The sequence below is a fragment of the Thamnophis sirtalis genome, unplaced genomic scaffold, assembly GCF_051295495.1.
Source record: "Thamnophis sirtalis isolate CommonGarterSnake01/CBP01778 unplaced genomic scaffold, rThaSir2_p1.2 scaffold_12, whole genome shotgun sequence".
NCBI lineage: Eukaryota > Metazoa > Chordata > Lepidosauria > Squamata > Natricidae > Thamnophis > Thamnophis sirtalis.
The window spans coordinates 49,710,952-49,731,430 of NW_028261392.1; the positions used below are offsets into that span (position 1 = coordinate 49,710,952).

General features: G+C 40.2%; 1 protein-coding gene across 3 annotated transcripts in view; it reads right to left on the reverse strand.

Annotated features, from left to right (window-relative positions):
• Window positions 1–20,479, reverse strand: part of BCLAF3 (BCLAF1 and THRAP3 family member 3) — a 40,592-nt gene that overhangs the window by 9,544 nt on the left and 10,569 nt on the right. For all 3 annotated transcript variants that reach the window (XM_087726423.1, XM_014054680.2, XM_087726424.1), the window contains exons 3-9: window positions 19,861–20,421; window positions 18,914–19,519; window positions 12,449–12,627; window positions 11,730–11,838; window positions 11,325–11,388; window positions 10,588–10,703; window positions 4,915–5,029 (exon numbers count right to left, since the gene is read on the reverse strand). In XM_087726423.1, the coding sequence (XP_087582549.1) occupies window positions 4,915–5,029; window positions 10,588–10,703; window positions 11,325–11,388; window positions 11,730–11,838; window positions 12,449–12,627; window positions 18,914–19,519; window positions 19,861–20,421 (1,750 nt within the window). The remainder of the gene's footprint in view (window positions 1–4,914; window positions 5,030–10,587; window positions 10,704–11,324; window positions 11,389–11,729; window positions 11,839–12,448; window positions 12,628–18,913; window positions 19,520–19,860; window positions 20,422–20,479) is intronic.

Below are 20,479 nucleotides of genomic sequence, written 5' to 3' on the forward strand. Positions count from 1 at the left end.
CAGGTGGCTGAATAGTGTAGTGGCTAGAGTACCACCTTTGATATGAGAGACCAAGGTTCAAATCTTGACTGTTACCTACCTTACAAATAGGGGTTCTTAGGCAAAGACCCCCCTAACACATCACTGCCTATACCTCAAATGTGAGTGACATGAATTAGAAGAGTCATGCCAGTGCAGATGAGGCCCCGAGGTTAACAAGATCCCTGTCAGATCTTGGGGAAATCAGGACAATCTGATGATAAATGGGCTACTGGAAGAAACAACTGATGGACTACAAAAGATCATCTGGAATTGATTGAATGCTACTACAACAGTAGATCTAATGAGAGGGGATATTTGATCACCGAAAACCTGCACTCTAACTGAGAAACAGCTAGTTACTCAACATTTCAACACAGCAAAGAAGAAGCTGCTCTCACAACTTGACTGAACTCAACAACACATTAGATGGACTACACATTACATCCCAGACTCAAGAAGACCCAGAAAAACAAACTGGATGTGCAGCTACACTTGAAACTGGAACCTCATTGCCACAGCCTCCATTACAGAGAACAGTCGGTGATATGAGGTATAAGATCATTCATAAACTAGCTACAATCAACCCTTGAGGTGAATTACCAGGGGAGAAGTATCATCAGATAGTATGCTAGAAGATTCCAAAAGAACCCTCACAAAATACCTACTACTGCCATAACTCAAACCAATGAACTGGTACAGATTATAGCATCTGCAATCTCAGAGATGTTTGGCTACACAATCAGAATAACAGCAGTATATCCTCACCCCCACTGGCCGAAAATGAGGTTAGAGGTTAATATCAAGACAACGTGTAGAGAGGTTAGTCAGTTAGTGGAATTATAGAAAGGTGTAAAGCTTAGGGATAAAATTTGGCTACTCAAAAAATGCAAGGGCCTAACTCCATCTGAAGGCCTCAAAACTACTAAACAAAAATGCACTGCACTGCATACCAGGCTGATAAATTAGAGAACAGAGGTCAAGAAGATAAATGCCTTTCCCCCATCAAAGAATCATTCAAATTGCATTCCCAATTGCGGTGCAATAACACAGTAACATAAGAGCCACCAACAGTAGAAACTGAACTGTACTAAAATGATGTATGGGAGATACAGAAGACACAAAACACCAGTGCAAAGGGCTACAGGACCTGAAAGCAGACCACAGTAATCTCCCAGAACAGGATTCACAGTCCTTATAACAGTAGCAGACACTCAACAGTGAGTTAAGGACTAGAGCTGGATAGCACCCAGCCCAGAAATAATCCAGACCTAATGGTTAAGAAACTAACAGCAGTGGATGAATGTCTAGCAGCACGGATGAAACAGCTGCTAGCAGCAGGCTCCCCTCCAGAGTGACTAACTGAGGCAAGGACAGTGCTGATCAAGAAAGACCCCCATAAGAGAACAGCACCAGTCAACTGTCAGCCAGTAACCTGCCTCCCTACAACATGGAAAGTTCTACCAGGCATTATAGCCATTAAGCTACAGGACCAAATGAGCCAATTTATCAGCACAGCTCAGAAGGGCATTGGAAAGAACACCAAAAGCTCAAAACATCAATTGCTCAAGACAGAGCAGTTGTCCAAGAGTCAAGGTCTAGATCATGGGTGTCCAACCTTTTGGCTTGTCTGAGCTCCACTCGGTGAAGAGGAATTGTCTTGGGCCCATATAAAATATATATTACAGTTTAATAATATAAAATCATATAATAATGTTAAAAGTTTATGATCGTGTATCCAAGGCCACATGCAACCAGTGGCAATAGGTTGGACATGCCTGGTCAAGGCCAATCACTCCAATCTGATACAATCTGAATTCATTACTGGAAAACCTGCAACTTGTTGCACACACACATGAACCTGTGAATGCCTGGCACTATGCAAAGACAATAGGACATTAAGGACCTACCTCAAGAACTCAATTTAACCCTAGAAAACAACATTGGATTTCAACTCGACAGCTCACACAAGTGGTCAAGTGCCGCATATACCATATACATCAATGTCCCCAGTACTATTCTGTATAAAATTAAACCCACTCAGCCAGATAATCACAAGGTCTGGAATTTGGATACAAATTCAAGAGTAGAACTCCATTAGCCAACATGAATGACATCAAGATATAGGCTAAGAGTAAATGAAATACACAAATCTACAGTGACCAAATTGAGATGTCATTCAGACTGGAGAAGAGGGAGAAGAAAGTAGTTAAGATGAAGGGGTGGAGCTACCAGCAGACTACATAACAGACATACAAACAGTTAAGTAGCTTAGTATCTGTCAGGCCTAAACTAAAGATGACAAAGCAAAATCTAATGAAGTTTATTTGCTAATACCTAATGGACAGAATATTGCCAAACTAAAACTATAAGCTTTGAACCTACTAGATTTATTTATTTATTTATTTATTTATTTATTTATTTATTTATTTTGTCAACAAGTACAAGGAAACAAGTATCAATATAGACACAGACATGGACACAAGAAAAAATGGCACAAATAAATGGATATAAATAAGTAAAACATAGTCATAAGCACATTAAATTAGTACATATAAATGTGGTCAGTAGGGCAGGGATGGTAGGCATGCTGGTGCACTTATGCATGCCTCCTTAGGGATCTCTCGTATCTTGAGAGATTCTAGGATATGGTTACCCTGAACCCCTTTCCCATCTCCTCCATCCATCTGTGCAACCTCTTAATCTGGGCCTCTCTCACAGAAAGCTCTGTGTTGCCAATTATTTCATTAATTCTTCAGGTGTACATTTCATCACAGTATCTCAGTCACGTAGGAGCTATGAGGAGGAGACAGGGAAAACAGCAACATCCAAATACTATCAAAGGTCAATACAGGTCCTGAAGAGTCAGCTCAATGGAAGAACAAGATCCATGCTATTAACATTTATACCCTGCCAATCACTATATACCCTACTGATATAGTAAAATGGTTAAAGAAGGATATGGAAACTGTTGATGTGAAAAGTTGGAAGCTCTTCACAATGTATGGCATTTCCATTCCAAGTCTGATACTTAGAGACTGTACACCAGCTGAAAGAGGGTACACATGGCCTAGTGAGTGTCAAAGCCACAGTCCCATATGAAACACAGAGCATCCAGGAGTAGAATCAAAGAATCACAGAGTTGGAAGGGATGTTGGAGGTTTTCTAGTCAACCCCCTTGCCCAAGGCAGGAATTTTTATTTCATTCCAGACAGATGGTTATCTGCTCTTTTTTCTTGAAAACCTCTCACTTCGAAGCACTCACAACTCTGGGAATATAACACTAAGAATGCACTCAAGCACACACTAGACAGGACCAATGCTCCAAACAGGTCTCCGTCCAAGATACAGTGTCAGGATGTAGAAGCAAGTAGGACCAAGTAGCTGGCATTAAATCACGCAACCAAGTAGCTGGCATAGGAGTATAAGAACATCTGCACAATATATCCTGTTTCCCTAAAAATAAGCCCCACCCCTGATTTGGGGGGTTTGGTCTAATATAAGCCCAACCACACAAATAAGCTGGGAGGAGCGAGCATGGCCAGCACAAGAGACAGGCAGCAAGCGCACAGGGGCCAATGGTGTCTGGCAGCAGCCACATCCCGCCTGCCCCTTGGCACAGCACAGATAAGTCCAAGCACAGAGGCAGAAGAAGACAGGCAGTCCAGACATGTGGTGCAGGTGCCTGGCTCACCAGAGGCTCGTGTGCAGGCATCGGCAGCAAGCGGAGGCAGAGGCACAGGGGAGGCAGGCGATCCTGATGCCTTGTGTGGGTGCCTCCCCAGCATAGCTGCGGGCAAACCGAGAGACAGTGAGACAGAGTGGGTGGTGCATTGGGTCGCCTAATTGCTCCCTCTCAAAGCATCCCATTAGCAAGTAGACGAAGCTTCATCTCCCTCTGGGAGAAAAGTGTGGGAGACCTGGGAGCCTATGGGGGTCTTGGAAACAGAGCAATTTGCTCCATACCCAAGCGCCCCATAGGCGCCCAAACAGTTTCGGTTGGATGGAGTTACCAAACACTTTCTGCCTGGACAGATAAATGACAGAGAGTCTAAGCAATTAGGTCCATTTCAAAGAGTCCCATTTGCAAGCAATGAACTTCCGGTGGGCCCATTGGGCCATTTTTCGCTTTCCCCAGGCTTTAGGAAAGCCTCCTGAAGCTTTGGGAGGGTGAAAAACAGATCTATCAGAAGTCAGAAAATGGGCCATTTCCGGCCTCCGGAGGACCTGGGGGGGTGGGCGTTTTCACCCTCCCCAGGCTCCAAGAAAGCCATGCACACATGTGCAGGAGACAGCGGGGAGGAGGCATTTAATTATGGGTGTGGGCATGCACATGCATGCAATAGCACACACACGCTTTTGGCACTCGAGGGAAAAAGGTTCACCAATAATAAAATTAATCCTCTCAAACACAACTTGCCTAATAATTGTGCACACAGTATATGTCTACAGATTCTTCAATTACAAATGATATTATGCTTTTCTGCTTTATTAAGTTCTGTTTGAAATTAAAAATAATAAAATCTATAGTCTAATCCAATTTACTCTGTAACAACTCTATTTAGGGTCTGAATTATTTCAAAACGTATAACACAATTTGAAGTGGGGTTTCCCCCCCCCCCAGAAGGAAAGATATGTAATGAACCTAAATCTGTATTTTCTGTATAAAATTTTGTCAAGTACATATTTTTTACCTATTTTTGAGCTGTTCACACATTATCCTACAAAAAAATGGGGAAAAATATGAATTGTATTTATAATCTGCCCAAGATTATAGGAATCTGGGCAGTGTATAATAGCAAACAAAGCCACAACAAAAACATCACAATGAAAACTCTGTCAAACTAAATGGAATTGTGAAAACATTGTACACAACTAACTTTCCTAATAACTTACCATGTATGGTTTCTTAATAAATTTTCTGAAAGGCTGACTTGGGAATCTTGGTGATTTCTGGTATTTGTATGTTTGAGCATTCCGAAGCTTTACAAAGCTCCTATTTTGTGCATTCCTAAACAACAAAATATTTCAGTGTTTATTAATTTAAATAAATTTATTTAAATTATGCCAGTAATGTACAATTTTAATCAAACATAATTTATGAAACCTGTCATAAATTCAACAGTCAACTGATATGTCTAACAAATGTGTTAATCATAAAGTATTCTTACTTGTGCAATATTCCATATATTGAGACAGTACATTACTATGTGCAAGCACCGTTAAGTACTGTATTTTTGGAGTATAAGATGCACCTCCCCCACTAAAAAGTGGGTGAACATTTAGATGCGTCTTATAGACCATGTATGGGTATTTTTTGCCTCCTCAACCCTCCACTCATCACCCTCCACCCGTCACGTTTTCATCTTCCCCAACCCCTAGAACTACTCTGTAGTGCTCTGCATGTCCTGTTTTTGCCAAAACCAGAATTGTTTTAGGAGCTCTCAAGCCCTCTGTGCATCATGTCTTTGCCCTCCCAGGCCCCCAGAAGCACCCTTCAGGCCAAAAACGGAACCAAAAGCACTCTACAGGCCAAAAATGGGACCAAAAATGGGTGTGTTTTTGGCAAAAACAGGCTCATTTTTGGCAAAAATAGGCCAGGCGGAGCACTGCAGAGCACTTCTGGGGGTTTGGGAGGGTGAAAACGCAACGTGTGGAGGGCTTGGGAGGGCACGTTTTGGGCAAAAACAGGCTGTTCAGAGCACTGCAGAGTGCTTTTGGGGGCCAGGGACAGCAAAAATGCGACACGTGGAGGCCAAAAACTACTTTTTTCTTGTTTTCCACCTGTAACTTTAAGTGTGTTTTATAGTCCGGTGCATCTTATAGTCCAAAAAATACGGTATTTGCGCAAAGAACTACACTAATCTTTATTTGTTCTGAAATTTCAGTTTACAGTGTTAAATGTAGCACTCTAAAATAATCTGTTTTAGAAGATTAGTATTTTATCATTTTTCTATATCAAATTATTATTGCATACTAAGACATCATAGTACATCTTTATCCATATGAAATTAATCCAATCATTTTAGACAAATTCAGACAACTCAATTAGACCAATCCTGTTCATGATCAAGCCTGAACCAAACATTTCATAAATATAATCTAAGATATTAATGATTTAAAGATACATTATAATTATTTAAAAATAACATGAATGCCAAAACTCCTGGCAAAATATCAAATTAAACAAGAAACGGTTTTGGATGATCTTCTAATTTGGAAAGGAACTGAAATAGGAAAGCAGCCATCAGTAATCTTTTTCTATGGCCTCATAAATAGATAAATTAAATGGATATGAATTCAACAGTTTGGGCAATTCATCTTGTAAAAATAATGGGGCATTTTTTTACACACTCAAAGTACCAATTTTTATGACAGCCACTTTATCGAACCAATTTTGTTCAGAATTTGTGAATAAAAATATAAGACAATGAATAAGGTAATAATCTTAAATTTACTAAGTAAAATGAAATAAAACTATATTTCAGGAAACCAATGATTGATAAATTTACCTGCATTCTAGTAGCATGACATGGCAAATTTTTACAGTGAAAAGCAGTGGAGGCCAATGTTAAAATTCAGGTGCAGCAGCAATAATAATACCTAACAACGTAATAACTAACAATTCTAAAAAAAGGTAGCTCTGGATCTGCTTGACAAATAATATAGCATCTGTCAAACAGGCATGGAATGATTGTATTCCTCCTAGTATTATTTTATACTGAAGGATACCCTGAATTCAACAATTTAAAACTAGATGGCTTGGTTCTGGAAACTCTGAATCTGTAATAAAATTATTTAAATAGTGAATGCTCTGGCCTGAGTGTGGATGACAAATACAGAAAGCCAAGAATGACTCATAGTCTAGCAAAGAGCCAGAGTCTACATGATCATTCATCACCCAGAATAGTTTGCCAGATAGAACTTTGCTACTATTATGACTGAAAAAAAGCTATATTTTCTTATGGTGTTATAAAATTAAACTACGGAATAAAGATAATGGATGGCAAATTATGCATCTGAAAGATGGTAGCAATGTAGTAAAGCCAAAAACTAAAAGAGATACACATATATGAAACATACTTGCCAAGGGTATTTGAATGACTGGTTAACATTTTTCACAAAATAGGGATATAGTCCCCCAGAATTATGTCTAGCTGATGCTTTTTAACATACTATAAATTGACTGGATTCAGGCATGAAAAGTAGAATGGCCACGTTTCTTGATGACCCTAAACCGTGAAGAGTCATTAAAACAATAAGGGACTTAAAAAGCTCCAAAGGGATTTCCGGACATTAGAGAAATAGGTGTCAAAGTGCAGGATATCATTCAATGTAGTTATGCGCACTGATGTAAAAAATTCAAACTAATATAAATGCATGAGATTAGTTGTAACAATGACTATAAGTAGTCCTTGACTTATGACCATTCGTTTAGCTACCATTCAAAGTTATAATGTTGCTCAATGAAAGGATTTACTGTATTTTTCGGATTACAAGATGCACTCCCCCACCCCCACCCGCACAAAAGTGGTTGGAAACGTCTGTGCATCTTATAGACTTATTTGCCCATCTTATTTTCCCTCCCTGGCTCCCAGGAGCACTCTGCAGACCTCCCAAAACTTCTACGCGTCCCGTTTTTGCCCCAAATGGCCATGTTTTTGACCTCCCGAACCCCCCCCCCCATGCATCCAGTTTTCATCAAAAACGGGCCCGTTTTTTGCAAAACTTGGATGCATGAAGGGTTTGGGAGGCCTGTAGAGTGCTCCTGAGGGCCGGGGAGGGCAAAAACCGGATGTGTGGAGGCCAAAAACCTTTTTTGCCCTGTTTTCCTCTTCGAAATCTAGGTTTGTCTTATATTCCAGTGCATCATATAGTCTGAAAAATACGATATGTCCAGTAATGCTATTGCATCACTCCTGTGGTTGCATGATTGCAACTTGGGACTTGGCAATCTTATTTGCCCTTACGATTAGTTGCCAAGTACCCTACAATCATGTGATTTCCATTTGCAATTTTCCTTGCCAGCTTCCCCAAAGTCAATGGAGAAGCCAGCAGGGAAGTCACAAACCACTGTTGCCTTCTGCAAATTTTCTCTCATCTCTGGTAGCTGGCTGAAAAAGATCCATGCCAAAATCCAAACATGATTTTGGCATGGAATATTTTCAGTCAGTCCCTAGAATCCAGAGGACTCTCTTGACCTGGAGCTTTTTTGGCCAAATTCCAGAGACAAGAGTGGGGGGGAGCAGAGGTTTGGATTTCTGCATTGAGGCTTGGATTTCAGCATGGGCCTTTCAGCATACTCATGGCATGCAGCAACAACTTGTATTTGTGCAGCAGATTTCTGCATGTACGCTTTGATTTCTACACAGATACCTGCTTGGATTTTGGAATGGAACTTTTTCAGCCAGATCCCAGAAACAAGAGGAAGTCCTTTCTACTCTGGAAGCTGGGCTGAAAACATCCCATGGCAAAATCCAAGTAGAATTATCAGCCATGGAGGATTTTCAATGTCAGGATGGAAAGACTTGAGAATCTCTTGACTTTGGAGCTGCAAATCCAAACAATTCTAAGTGCCCTCACGCACTCTCTGCAACACCCCCAGTCACACTGTTGCTTTCTCCCCCAGCCAGTAGGGCCTGAGGTCTGCAACTTCTTGCCAGCTTTCCCACTGACCTAATTGTGGGAAGCTAGCATGAAGTTGCCTCACCTAAGATCGGAACATTCACTTATCAATGACAACTGCCTGGATTGCCATTGCTAAGCAAAGTGGTCACTTAGCAACCAAAATTTTGGTCGCGATTGTGGTGATACAGGATTACCTGTAATGAGGCGATAGATCTTGGGTGTAATGGTAAAACAGCTCATTGAAGGTGTTGAAGATTTGCTGTAAAACAGACCAACAGCATTTTAGGGATAATAAGGAGCAGTATTGAAAGTTGAGATGCCAATACCGTAATGCCCTTATGGTGTTATTACGTTATTACGGGCTGTTGTGTGCAGTTTGGTATCACACCCAAAGAGGATATAATGGAGCTACAGAAGTTTCAGAAGGGGGAAACAACAATTTATAAATGTGATACTACAGGTAATCCCTGGGTTACGAACATTCCCTTAGCAAACGTTCAAAGTTATGCGATCAGCACCCCCTAGTATTTCCGAACAAGGCCTGAAACTATAAATCTTGCAGCACCACAGAAGTTGTTCGCCTCGGTTCCAACCTCCGGAGGCTCCATTTCAGCCTGCAACAGGCCAGGGGAGGCCTGCAGAGGGCTAGATCAGGGCCCTGGAGGCTAGGATCTGGCCCCCAGAGGCTCGGATCTGGCCCCTAGAGGCTCCATTTCAGCATGCACCAGGCTGGAGGAAGCCTGCAAAGGGCTGAACGGAGCATTGGAGGGATGCACAAGGCTGGAGAGGACACTGCTTGCTAGATCTTCATAAGGTAGGTAACCTGGCATGGCAGGTTGGGGGGGGCAATTTGGGGAGCATGAGGTGTTTCAGTGGGTCGGGGAGGCCTTGGGTGATCTTGGGTGGCCTGTTCCATCGGTATTCCCCCCATGGCTTTCCACACCCTGAAATACCTCATGTGCACTTAACAAGCCTTGCATTCGATTAGTGGGTGGGTGCAAGGAAGGAGTGATCTCATTCAAGGTACAAGATTCACTCCCATGAATCCTCAGATTATGAATGGAATGGGCGGGCTCTATTCCATTCATAACTTGAGGGTTACCTGCAAATAGAAATTTACAACATTTTCATCTCAACTAAAGCAAATTATCACAAATCTTTGTTTTGGTAAATGAAGAGAAAAAGTTTAGATGGATTTAAGACAGTATCCTATCTCAGTGGCTTGCATTCACATTATTATATGGTTGAGATCTAAATAAAACCATGTATCTGCTGAAAGGTGAAAGAAAAAATGTCTAATAAAAAATGAACTAGTTTTGAAGAGCTGGGACACAGAAAGTGTTTTTTCACAGAGGCATAGGAGTATCGAAAATAAATCAGCATTGTCTTTGGAAAAAGCCTAAATCGGAACAACATGATGGGTTCTACTCTGTGGCCATTGTTTCAAAGTATATTCATGCCGCCAAAATAAAAAAAAATCATCTGTCTATGCAGGTGGGAAATGACCATTTCAAACCATATATAAAAGAAAAGAATAAGTACATAATTTTGTACACCATTAATCTGAATGCATTTTCTTCCTCAATTTTCAATATAGCAGATCAGATTTCTTACAACCAAAATAGTTCAGTTGTCGCCCATAGTCCAAACTATATCATGCTATTATAATTTATTACAGTAAGAGTATCAGAGGAAGGAAAAGAATAATAAAACACTGATATTAAGATTAAAATTAATTTAAATCTATCTTCTAGCAATATGATAGAAACCAAAGGAATACTATAAATTTTTATGTGGATTATGATACTTCACTAAAAACTGCAAAGGAAAAGAAAGAAAAAGTTACTCAAGCCATAACTTCAAGATACACATCATAAAAATAGCATTAGAATGTAATAGTGTGGCTATCTAACAACTATTATTTCTCTTGAGATCATCTACCTTTGTGGGATATTAATGTAAAATATATTTTCATCTTCATTCTTCAGTCTCTGTTTTCTTCGCCTCTCTATGTCATGTCTTAAATCATTTGGGTCCTCTAGAACTCTCACAACATTCTAAAAATAAAAGAAATGGATTACTGAATTATTATTATTTTTTTTATTCTCACCTAACTTTAGTATAAGACCAGTAGAATTAGAATAAATTCTAATTATTTAGAATAAAATAAAGCAAATAAAGCATAAAGTGTTACATTGAAATGAATATTTATTTATTCAATTTCTATAGTCATCCATCTCAATCCTATTAACTCTGAGCAACAAACAATATTACAATAATTAAAACCATAAAAACACAAAAACAAGAATTATCATAATAATTACACTGAAATTAACAATGCAACTATGCAATGGGACCCCTAACAGTGCTCTATTACAACTTACAAATTAGAGTTACTGCGGTAAAAAAATTCTCATTCAACTATTAAAATCAAATTTGGTGAAATTCTCAGCCAAATCTACCTCACATGTTTGAAAACAGAATTACATACATCCATTTCAGTTCTTGGGAAGCAATTGGAATAAGAAATGCAATTCAATAAACAATAAAGTTACAGCATTGTTTCAGTAAGATAGGGTTACATGCTGAACAAATAAACATATTATGAAATCATTAAAATAAGACAGTTTATTTATTGCTGAAAATATATGTTTTCATTAGAAGATAAATATACATACCTGTCCAGACTCACATGAATTAGCTCGTTTGTTCTGAAGTTCTGCCAGAGACATATCAATCCTCCTAATGACCAAGAAAATAAAAAAAGATTAACTACAACAGATAATAAATTACACAAAATATATTTAAATAATGCAACCTCCTATGGGTCTACTTTTAAAAAAAATCTCAGGGTCCATGTTGGTCATGGTGCAGGAATGCATTTTAGACCATTCTGAACATGAATAGAAAGGGTTGGATATAACTAGATTATAGAAATAATTAGGAAGAGCCAGAAAATGAGCCAAGAAATGTTCTTAGTGGAAAAGGCAGATACCACGTGCTGGAAATATCTTAGGTTTGCAGAATTGTTTATTGCTTAGTCAACCAAAATGAATTTTATGGGTTGAATAAATTTACCTTACCTGTGAATCTCTGGATCCAAATGCCGTTTAACTTCATTTTTCCCTGATATGTCTTGTATTTTTGAGAAGCGCTCATTTAAAGTTAGGTCAGAAGATTTAAAATAATTTGCTGTGAAGACAATGAAGAAGAAAAAAAGGTAATTCTACAAGCAGTAATACCGTTAGCAAATGAAATCTCCACCCTGAAGATTGTAATATCTTAACCCTTGTAATTTTTAAAGCCACATATTCCTTAATAAATTTGTAATGGTAGTGTACAGCAAACTCGTATTTTATTTCAATATAGCCTTTAAAATCTACTTAATAATCCTTTCATTTCAAGGGGTCCATATAACCTTTACTACTTAGGCAGCCAGATCAAAGTGCAGAAAGATCAAATTGATATACACTTCAGTTAAAATTATCTCAAATTAAAAGTGTGTGTGTATGTCTTCTGTGCCCATTAGTACTCAACAGTGTTTTTTAAAGTATTTATACACACACACACATACAAAGCCATCATATCTGAACTTCAATTGTTTTAAAAAATCCCACCACCTCTAATTTAAAAAGTGAAATCTTTCTTGAATTTTTGGGTAGTAATCTCATACTACTTTATACAACAGCTGCAGCATTTCACATGTCTTGGATTACCTTGGTTAATGACATACAAAATATTTTCATTACTAGACAGTGATGATACCACAAAAAACAGGATGTTTTTCACTTTCTGTAACCACCTTTAACTTGGTGGATAATTGTGATGATTTCCTGAGCAAATTCTTTTGATGGGTTTTGTTCTACCTTCTGTGTCACAGATTTTATATGTTCAAATACAGGATGAAAACTTTCAGGTTTTTTACCCACAGCTACTAGGTCACATGATGTCTGCCTTTCCGTGATACGATCAGAAGCTCCCCTGGAATAAATTTAGGAAAGTTTAAAAAATATTCTCTGTTAAAATAACATTTAAAGTATTTGAATAAAATAGCAACAGAGATTTAAAAAGGAAAATGAAGACTAATCCACATACAAAGATGGAGACAGGTAGGGATATTGATAATTCAATATAATGTAATATTTAGAACATTTGTGTACTTATGACACCTAATCCTACTTTCAATTCATATCAAATAGCAGTTAATCCCTGAGTTCTTCTCACCCACCCACCCACCCCCTTTACTGTCTCTTATTGCCCACCAATCAAGTTCATGCAAGATGTTTTCATAATGGTCAGTTCAAATGCAGTATGCAGCTCTCTCATTCTTCCAGTTTGATAACCTTGAAGCAGCCTCTTAATAAAGTACAGTTTCTACTTTCTGTTTGCTAAGCATTCCCCCTCTCCTTCCCACAGTTCATGGCAGTCTGTCACCAAGCAGCGTAGCAGTGAAGATGGCAGCTGACACATGATTATTCTTGTACTGCATTGTCATTATCCTATAGTTTCTTCAGATGCAAGACCACAGTATAAGACTTACAAAGTACCTAACTAAAATTTCATTTTTGAGTTTCTGTTATGCTTTTAAAAACATGCTACAGAAAGTCATCTTTTCACTTATAGAGCAAATCTAGAAAATAATGCATCATAAAACATACAGTGAACTTTCAAATCAGCAAAATGCTGAACATTGTTTGCTAACCATTTACGTGTTATTGCAATGAAAACAACCAAGATGTAACAAATCTTAACTCAACTTAAGGAAAAGTATACTTTCTGTACGATAAAAATCCATGAAAATTATACATGACTACAAAAACTTCCTCTTCCAGATAATAGGCCTTCAATGGTTTCTCAATTGCTAGCTCTAGCACCAACAGGAAGAGAAGAGAGGAGAAAAAAACTTTTTTCTCAGATATCATTGAGAAATAAATGAAGGAAAGGACTGGGGAAAGGGTGCTATTTAAACCATGCTTTAGGCAGAAATTTAAATTTGGTTAGCTGTTCTGCAGCAGTATTTTTGGGCAGAAAAAGCCTGTGAACAGATACAGAAAATCATTGCAGCTTCCTTAGACACTGGCTCTACTGCAATCTTATACTAAAGAAAAAATGTTATATTCTGAAATACATCAACTGATGAAGAATTGGATATATGAAATTCTCTAAATCATTTATAAACAAAAAGTAATATTTAAATCAGAAAAAAAGTTAATAGTAGCTAACAATTTAGGTTACCCAGAGCAAGTTAATTAGTATATAGATATATAGACTATCCATAGCTCTGCCCAGTACAACCACAATTCAATGAATGCTAAATTGAAATTCCACTATTCCCAGTTATTAATGGAAATGGAACCTGGCACAGGGTTGGGCTATGAATATTGATGTAGACTTGTAAGTGGAGTTCTAAAATTATAAATGGATGGAAAGACTAATCACATGACACTTAGCTATAACCTAAAACCATCATTCTTTTCTAGATTTGTCTAAATTTCTCAAAATCTGTTCTCTTTAATTTCAAGATCTACATCCTTTGAGCTTTGTCATCTTTCTTTTATATAATGAATGATATACTGAGAAAGTTCAATCTTTGTACAGTAGTGCTTAAACATTTGTGTATTCTTTTGAATTTTCAATAGTTGCATAAATATGACCTAAATATGATTTGTTTTAAGCATCACTATAATTATCTTATCCTTTCAATAGGCAACTGCCTATTCAACTGCCAGCATTTCCTGCCTATGCAATTTATAACTCTGGAGTTAGCTGCTGCCTAACTCCAGAGATTAAATATGATAAAAATTGTTATAAATAAACAAAAAATATAGAGGGATAGTTTTTCTCTAAGGTATAGCTGCGAGAGACTTCCTCCCCAAAATATAGAATGAAAAGGCAGCATATAGAGATTGAAAACCTGTGATCAATTACAACTTTCAGTATCTCTTCACATTTATCCTGTAAGCTAGTACTGCTCAGGATCAATATATTTAAAGAGCAATAGATTCCACACTCTTCATCTAATAATATACAAGATTTGAGTGAGGAATACTACATTATAAAGGCATATCTTAACATACAAGTTTAAAACATGCTTAAAGCAACCACAAATCAGTCTCTGAAATTATACAAATTAGGAAAACATTTGTCATCCAACCTTGATTACATAAACTGATTACAGACATGATTCAGTTTCACAATATAAACCATTAAAAGCCAAGTTTATTCAAGCAAATTATAATTATATGACATTTTTCTTCTTTTAAGTGATTATTCAAAATTACTTTCAAACAAACATTTCAGGATGCACTAGGCAAAGCAGGTTTATTTTCCTTTTTTCTCATTTTAATTGCAGCCCCTTGCATTGGAGTATTCATGGAGATAAAGGGAAGAAATGTCGCATGATATTTGGATTTTCAGGAAGGTGGTGAGACAATGGAGCAAGGGCCCAGATGCAATTCTCTGAATCCTGGTCACTGAACTCAACAGTACGGTAGTACCTTGGTACTCAACTGTTTTGAAACTCATCAAATTTGGTACACTACACATTTTGACCTGAACATTTTGCTCCAGTACTCATTATTTGTTTGGTACTCAATGCACAAACTAGAACTAGTTGGTGTGGCTGCCTTGTGACTCACTACATCAGAATTGTCAAACTCAATTTCACTGAGGGCTGAATCAGTATTATGGTTGCTCTCAAAGAGCCAGTAGCTGGCTTGCCGCAACTAGGTAGCCATGCTTGGGTGAGCATGGCCGGCTCAACGCAGTTCACTGGACATGGTTGAGTCGGGACAGAACAAGTCACACCAGCTAAGTCAACATGGGGACAATTCAGTGCCCCACAAGCTCGCCTCCCCAAACTGTTGCCAGTGCGAGCAGGCACACACATACACCATATTCCAAGTTTGGGGACTTTTATCCAGAGGCAGGAGAGGGCCTTCTCCCCAAGCCCAAGCACGATTGGCAGTTTGTAAGCTCAGATGTGGATAAAAGTTTCCAAACTTGGGATGGGGCGTGTGTGCATGTGCACAGCATGCCAAAGGAGACGTTCTTCTTCCAATCCCAGACATCAATGGCTTTTCCCTGTCTGGTGCCCCCCTCCCAGCAAAGCAGGAGGCGGAGGACAACACTGCTGCATGTGGAAGCATGGAGGAGAAAGTTTGCAGGAAGCAGTTTCCTCTGAGTCCAACTTATGCTTTGACAGATCTCTGGAGAGCAAGAGGAGGTGGCAGAAGAGCAGCGATCCCCTGTCCTGCACGAGGGAGAATTGTCCTTCTCGAAAGGGAATTCTCCATTTCCAATCATATGTGCTAAGGATGCTGGCTTGTTGGGGCAGCCTTCCCTCACACAGCACCCTGTCACTCCCTCCTCCTCTCCAGAGATTTGTCAATACAATATCAGATAGGTGGCTGCCTAGCCATTTCTTAAAAACCTCCAGTGATGAAGCACCTGTGATACTTATCCAGTAAATGCAAGTAAAGATAAAGGGCCCAGATCTCAGCAATAGGGGGAGTGGGCGCTGCTGAATTCCATGATGGAACCATTTTAATAATGGTGGGAGTGCTATGGAGAAGGGAGCATGATCTCAGTGGATGACAATATTGGAAGGAGAGGACATGGAGGCATCTCCCCTATATGGAGACAGACAGGTGCTCTCAGAGAGAGTGGATCCTGCAAATATCCTGACCCCATCCTGTTCCTAGCCTTCCAAGTGGTGGGGAATTGCTTCTTCTCCATCCGGACCCTCACAACCTCCTTACACTGGGTGTGACACTGGGTGATCACCTGAATGACATTGCCTGACTAACCAGGCATGGTAACAGAGTATAGTGTGTGGTTGTCTCGGGGATTGGTGTCTTCCTGCTCCTTTTTGACATTTCCCTGATACTATGAAACAAGGAGAGTCTCTACCTCAACCTAAACAGGGAGGTTTTGGCCCACCTGAATATGGCTCATATTTTATATTTGTTCACAGGGCAGACAAAACCTCACCTTCTCCAGATGTTGCTGTCTACTGTTAGGGGAGAGAAGGGCTGAGCCTTCTCCAACAACTCCCACTCTTACAACCTCCAAATAAGGAGAAGATGGACTGGGGGGGGGGTGAGAGCCCCTGAGCATCAACCCAACGAACAGTTGACAATACTCAATTGTATCTGTCCGCCCCGTGCCAACTCAGCGAAGCAGTGGAAGTGATGTGCCAGTGCCTGGAGGCTGTCAGGGTCTGGATGGGAGCGAACAAGCTTGCACTCAATCCAGACAAGACCGAGTGGCTATTGATGTTGCCTCCCAAGGTTAGTCCAGACATTCGACCTCTTAGCCTTGGGGGGTGAAATTATACACCCCTCAGAAAGGGCCTGCAATTTGGGTGTCCTCCTGGATCCACAGCTGACGTTAGAGCACCATCTGTCGGCTGAGACCAGGGGGCTTTTGCCCAGGTTCGTCTGTTGCACCAGTTGCGGCCCTACCTGGACCGGGAGGCACTTCGAATAGTCACTCATGCCCTCGTCACCTCAAGACCGGATTACTGTTAACGCGCTCTACATGGGGCTGCCCCTGAAGTGTTCAAAGACTACAGCTGGTTCAGAACGCAGCCGCGCGAGCGATATGGGGTGTATCTAGATACACCCATGTTACACCTATCCTCCGCGAGCTGCACTGGCTCCCCATTGGTCTCCGGACGCCCTTCAAGGTGCTAGTTGTTACTTTTAAAGCCCTACATGGTTTAGGACCTGGCTACCTGAGAGACCGCCTCCTGCCACTTACCTCCCAACGACAACAAGATCGCACAGGTTGGGTCTCCTCCGGGTGCCGTCAACCGGACAATGTCGGCTGACGGCCCCCCGGGGAGGGCCTTCTCCGTTGCTGCACCGGCCCTGTGGAACGATCTACCCATAGAGATCCAGACCCTTACCACTCTCCCGGCCTTCCGTAAAGCTGTCAAGACCTGGCTGCTCTGGCAGGCCTGGGGCTGTTGATTGATATCCAGCACCGCTTAGATGGAATGGATGATGTGGAATTTTAATATTGTATTTTCTATTTTTAAATTTTAAATGTTTTTTGTCTTGTTGTGAGCCGCCCAGAGTCCCAATGGGAGTGGGCGGCATACAAATTTTATTAAACTCAAAACTCGACAAAGGCAGAAACAGAAAGGGGTCTTGGTGGGAAGGCTGCCCTTCCACTGACCTCTTGGCAAGCAGCTGCCAGGCAGAAGGACCGCCACCCTTGGTTCAGTGTGCTGGGTCAGAAAAAGATTGGGGAGCGACTAATGGAGGATAAGGAAAGCCGGGGCATTCTTTGAGATTATGGGAAGGAGAAGTTGAGAGTTCAAATATGCATCTGCATTAAAAACTCCGAAGATGCAGGCAAAAAGTGGATATTTGACACCTCCCTTGAGGAGACTCACTTCCCTCCTGCCCTTCCCCCCTTTCAACTTGCCACTGCCGCTGCTTCTCACCCCCCTGAAATGCAGGAAGCCAAATGCAGAGCTGGTGCTGTTTCTTCCCAGCCCGATGCATTGCAACCTAGGAAAGAAATCTGTGAAGCTTCCCAGGGCCTGGCAAGGCCAGTCCACTCTTCCCAAGAACAACCTCCCTGCCACCTTCCAGCTCTGCCACTGCTGCCCAGTCCGGCCTACTTGGCTGGCTACATCCCACAAGGTGACACTGAGTGAGGCTCATGTGGCAGTCAGCCTGCCCAAGCACTTCTCCCCCAGCAGATCCTGGAACAGGCTACTCGCCTTGCCCACCCTCCCTGGCTCCCTTGCCTCGCCCACAATCTTTTGGAGACAGTCCCCCAACTTGGCCAGGGAGGGAAGAGGTGCAGAACCAATCACAATCTTGATCCATGCAGCCCAGTTGGGAGACTGCCAGCCAATGTGACTGAAGGGCCAACGAACTGCAGCTGCTACTGGGCACCACCAGTCCCCACACACTCGCCACCTCCTGTGCCCAAACCCAGGGGAAATGCCTGGCCTATTTCGGGTGGGTGGGCCCCAGTCCCTCATCATTTCCAGGGCAACCCTGCGGGCTAGATCTAAACACATTGAGGGCCAGATCTGGCCTGTGGGCTTTGACTTTGACACCCATGCATTATTCCTCATAGAAAACACTTGCTTGGTATTCATAGTTTTTGGTACTCATTCTACCTCCTGGAACTAATTAACAATGAGTACCGAAGTACTACTGTACTGACCTAAATTATCAAAATGATTATGTTTCTTTATTTTTTTTAAAAATAAAATAAATAAAATATAATTAAGAGACATTACCTGTATTTATGTATTGTTTTCTTCATATCCACTTTGACAGTGAGTTTCTCTTTCCTAGCATGGACATCTGAACTACCAGTATCACGCTGGTAGTTGCTGGAAAAATCTGTTCTTCCCCTAAAATCCACATCTTTCGGTATTCGTTCTTTTTCATTTTGATCTAAGGATTTCACACATGAATTATGGCCTTTCCCTGAATTATATTTCACTGCCACTTCAGTGTGAGGCTGTCCCATTCGGCTTGCCCTGTCACTGCTATAAGGATCTGAATATTTACTATTCCAAACTCCTTTACAGTAGCTGTATTTCTCTTTGTCCAACTTGACATATTTCTCTGCTTTTTCATCAGAGGAATATTTTTCTCCATCTGGATGTCTATGACGTTTATGAGAATACTCATATGTAACCTTAGCATCACAATTATTACTGTATTCAATTTCAGTATGCCATTGATCTTCAAGATTTCTTTGTTCTTCCTTTTTCTGATTGGAAGAAGAATAGTTTTGCTTCCATTTGGAACTGCTTGTTGTTTCTCTATCATACCTCTCCATTTCATTCACCTTTTTAGAGCTGGGCCCATATTCTCTGTAATCACGGTCAGGATACCTGTGTTGATATAAAGTAGTTTATACTTGCAGTAAGGAAGAAAATGAGAATGTATGTATGCAGAATGTTGGTAAACTCAGCTGTTATGTAGAATGTGTCACCCCGTAATCCCTCAAGCCACCAAAAGAGGGGAAATTATGATCTTGAATATGCTAGTCACCAACAGGATTAATATAAAAGAAATAATATTCCTCTAACACCAGTAGCCCACAATTAAACTATATTTTTATTGTTAGAGAAAATAATTTTCTGGCCAGAAATCTTGAACTATTAGGGAAAATCGTTTTCACCTGAGGCTTTACACCATTAAAAAAATAATTAAAACTGGACAATTTCTCTACCTCTTCTTGGAAGAACTCCTTGGCGTGCATTCATTAGAAAATCTTCGAGATGACAGAACATATTCGTCTTCTTGCAATTGGTGGTGCCTCAAGTCATTTTCATTCCACTTCCCTTCAAACTTACATAAAGTCTTTAATGGCCTATGATACGTCTTCATTTCTTTTGTGTTTCCAACAGCTCGAGTATCTTCATGCATTTCTCTGACATGTACTTTAGATGGATAAAATGACTGATGGTGGTCTTTGTGAGACATTTCTGAATATCTGGAACTAAATTGGTTTCTTCTGATACTTTCATTTCTTTCAGGTGAATATGTTCTAAAAGATTTATGATTATCAATGTCTTCTGAAGGGTTTCTTTTCAGAGAAGGGGAATATGACCTGGATTCATGAAGTCGATGATAGTTAGTTTCATGTGGTATATATCTGGGATTGGTTTGCCCATGTTTTGCCTCTTCCATTCTCCAAGATATAAGTTTCTTTGAGTCTTTTTGGAAAATCTTATATTCAGAGTCATAATCAATGTGATAATGCCTTTGTCTGAAGACTGGTGATAAAGATCTACATGAAAACACATAAATACAGAATTCAATTCAATTATTGCAATATACATTATGTC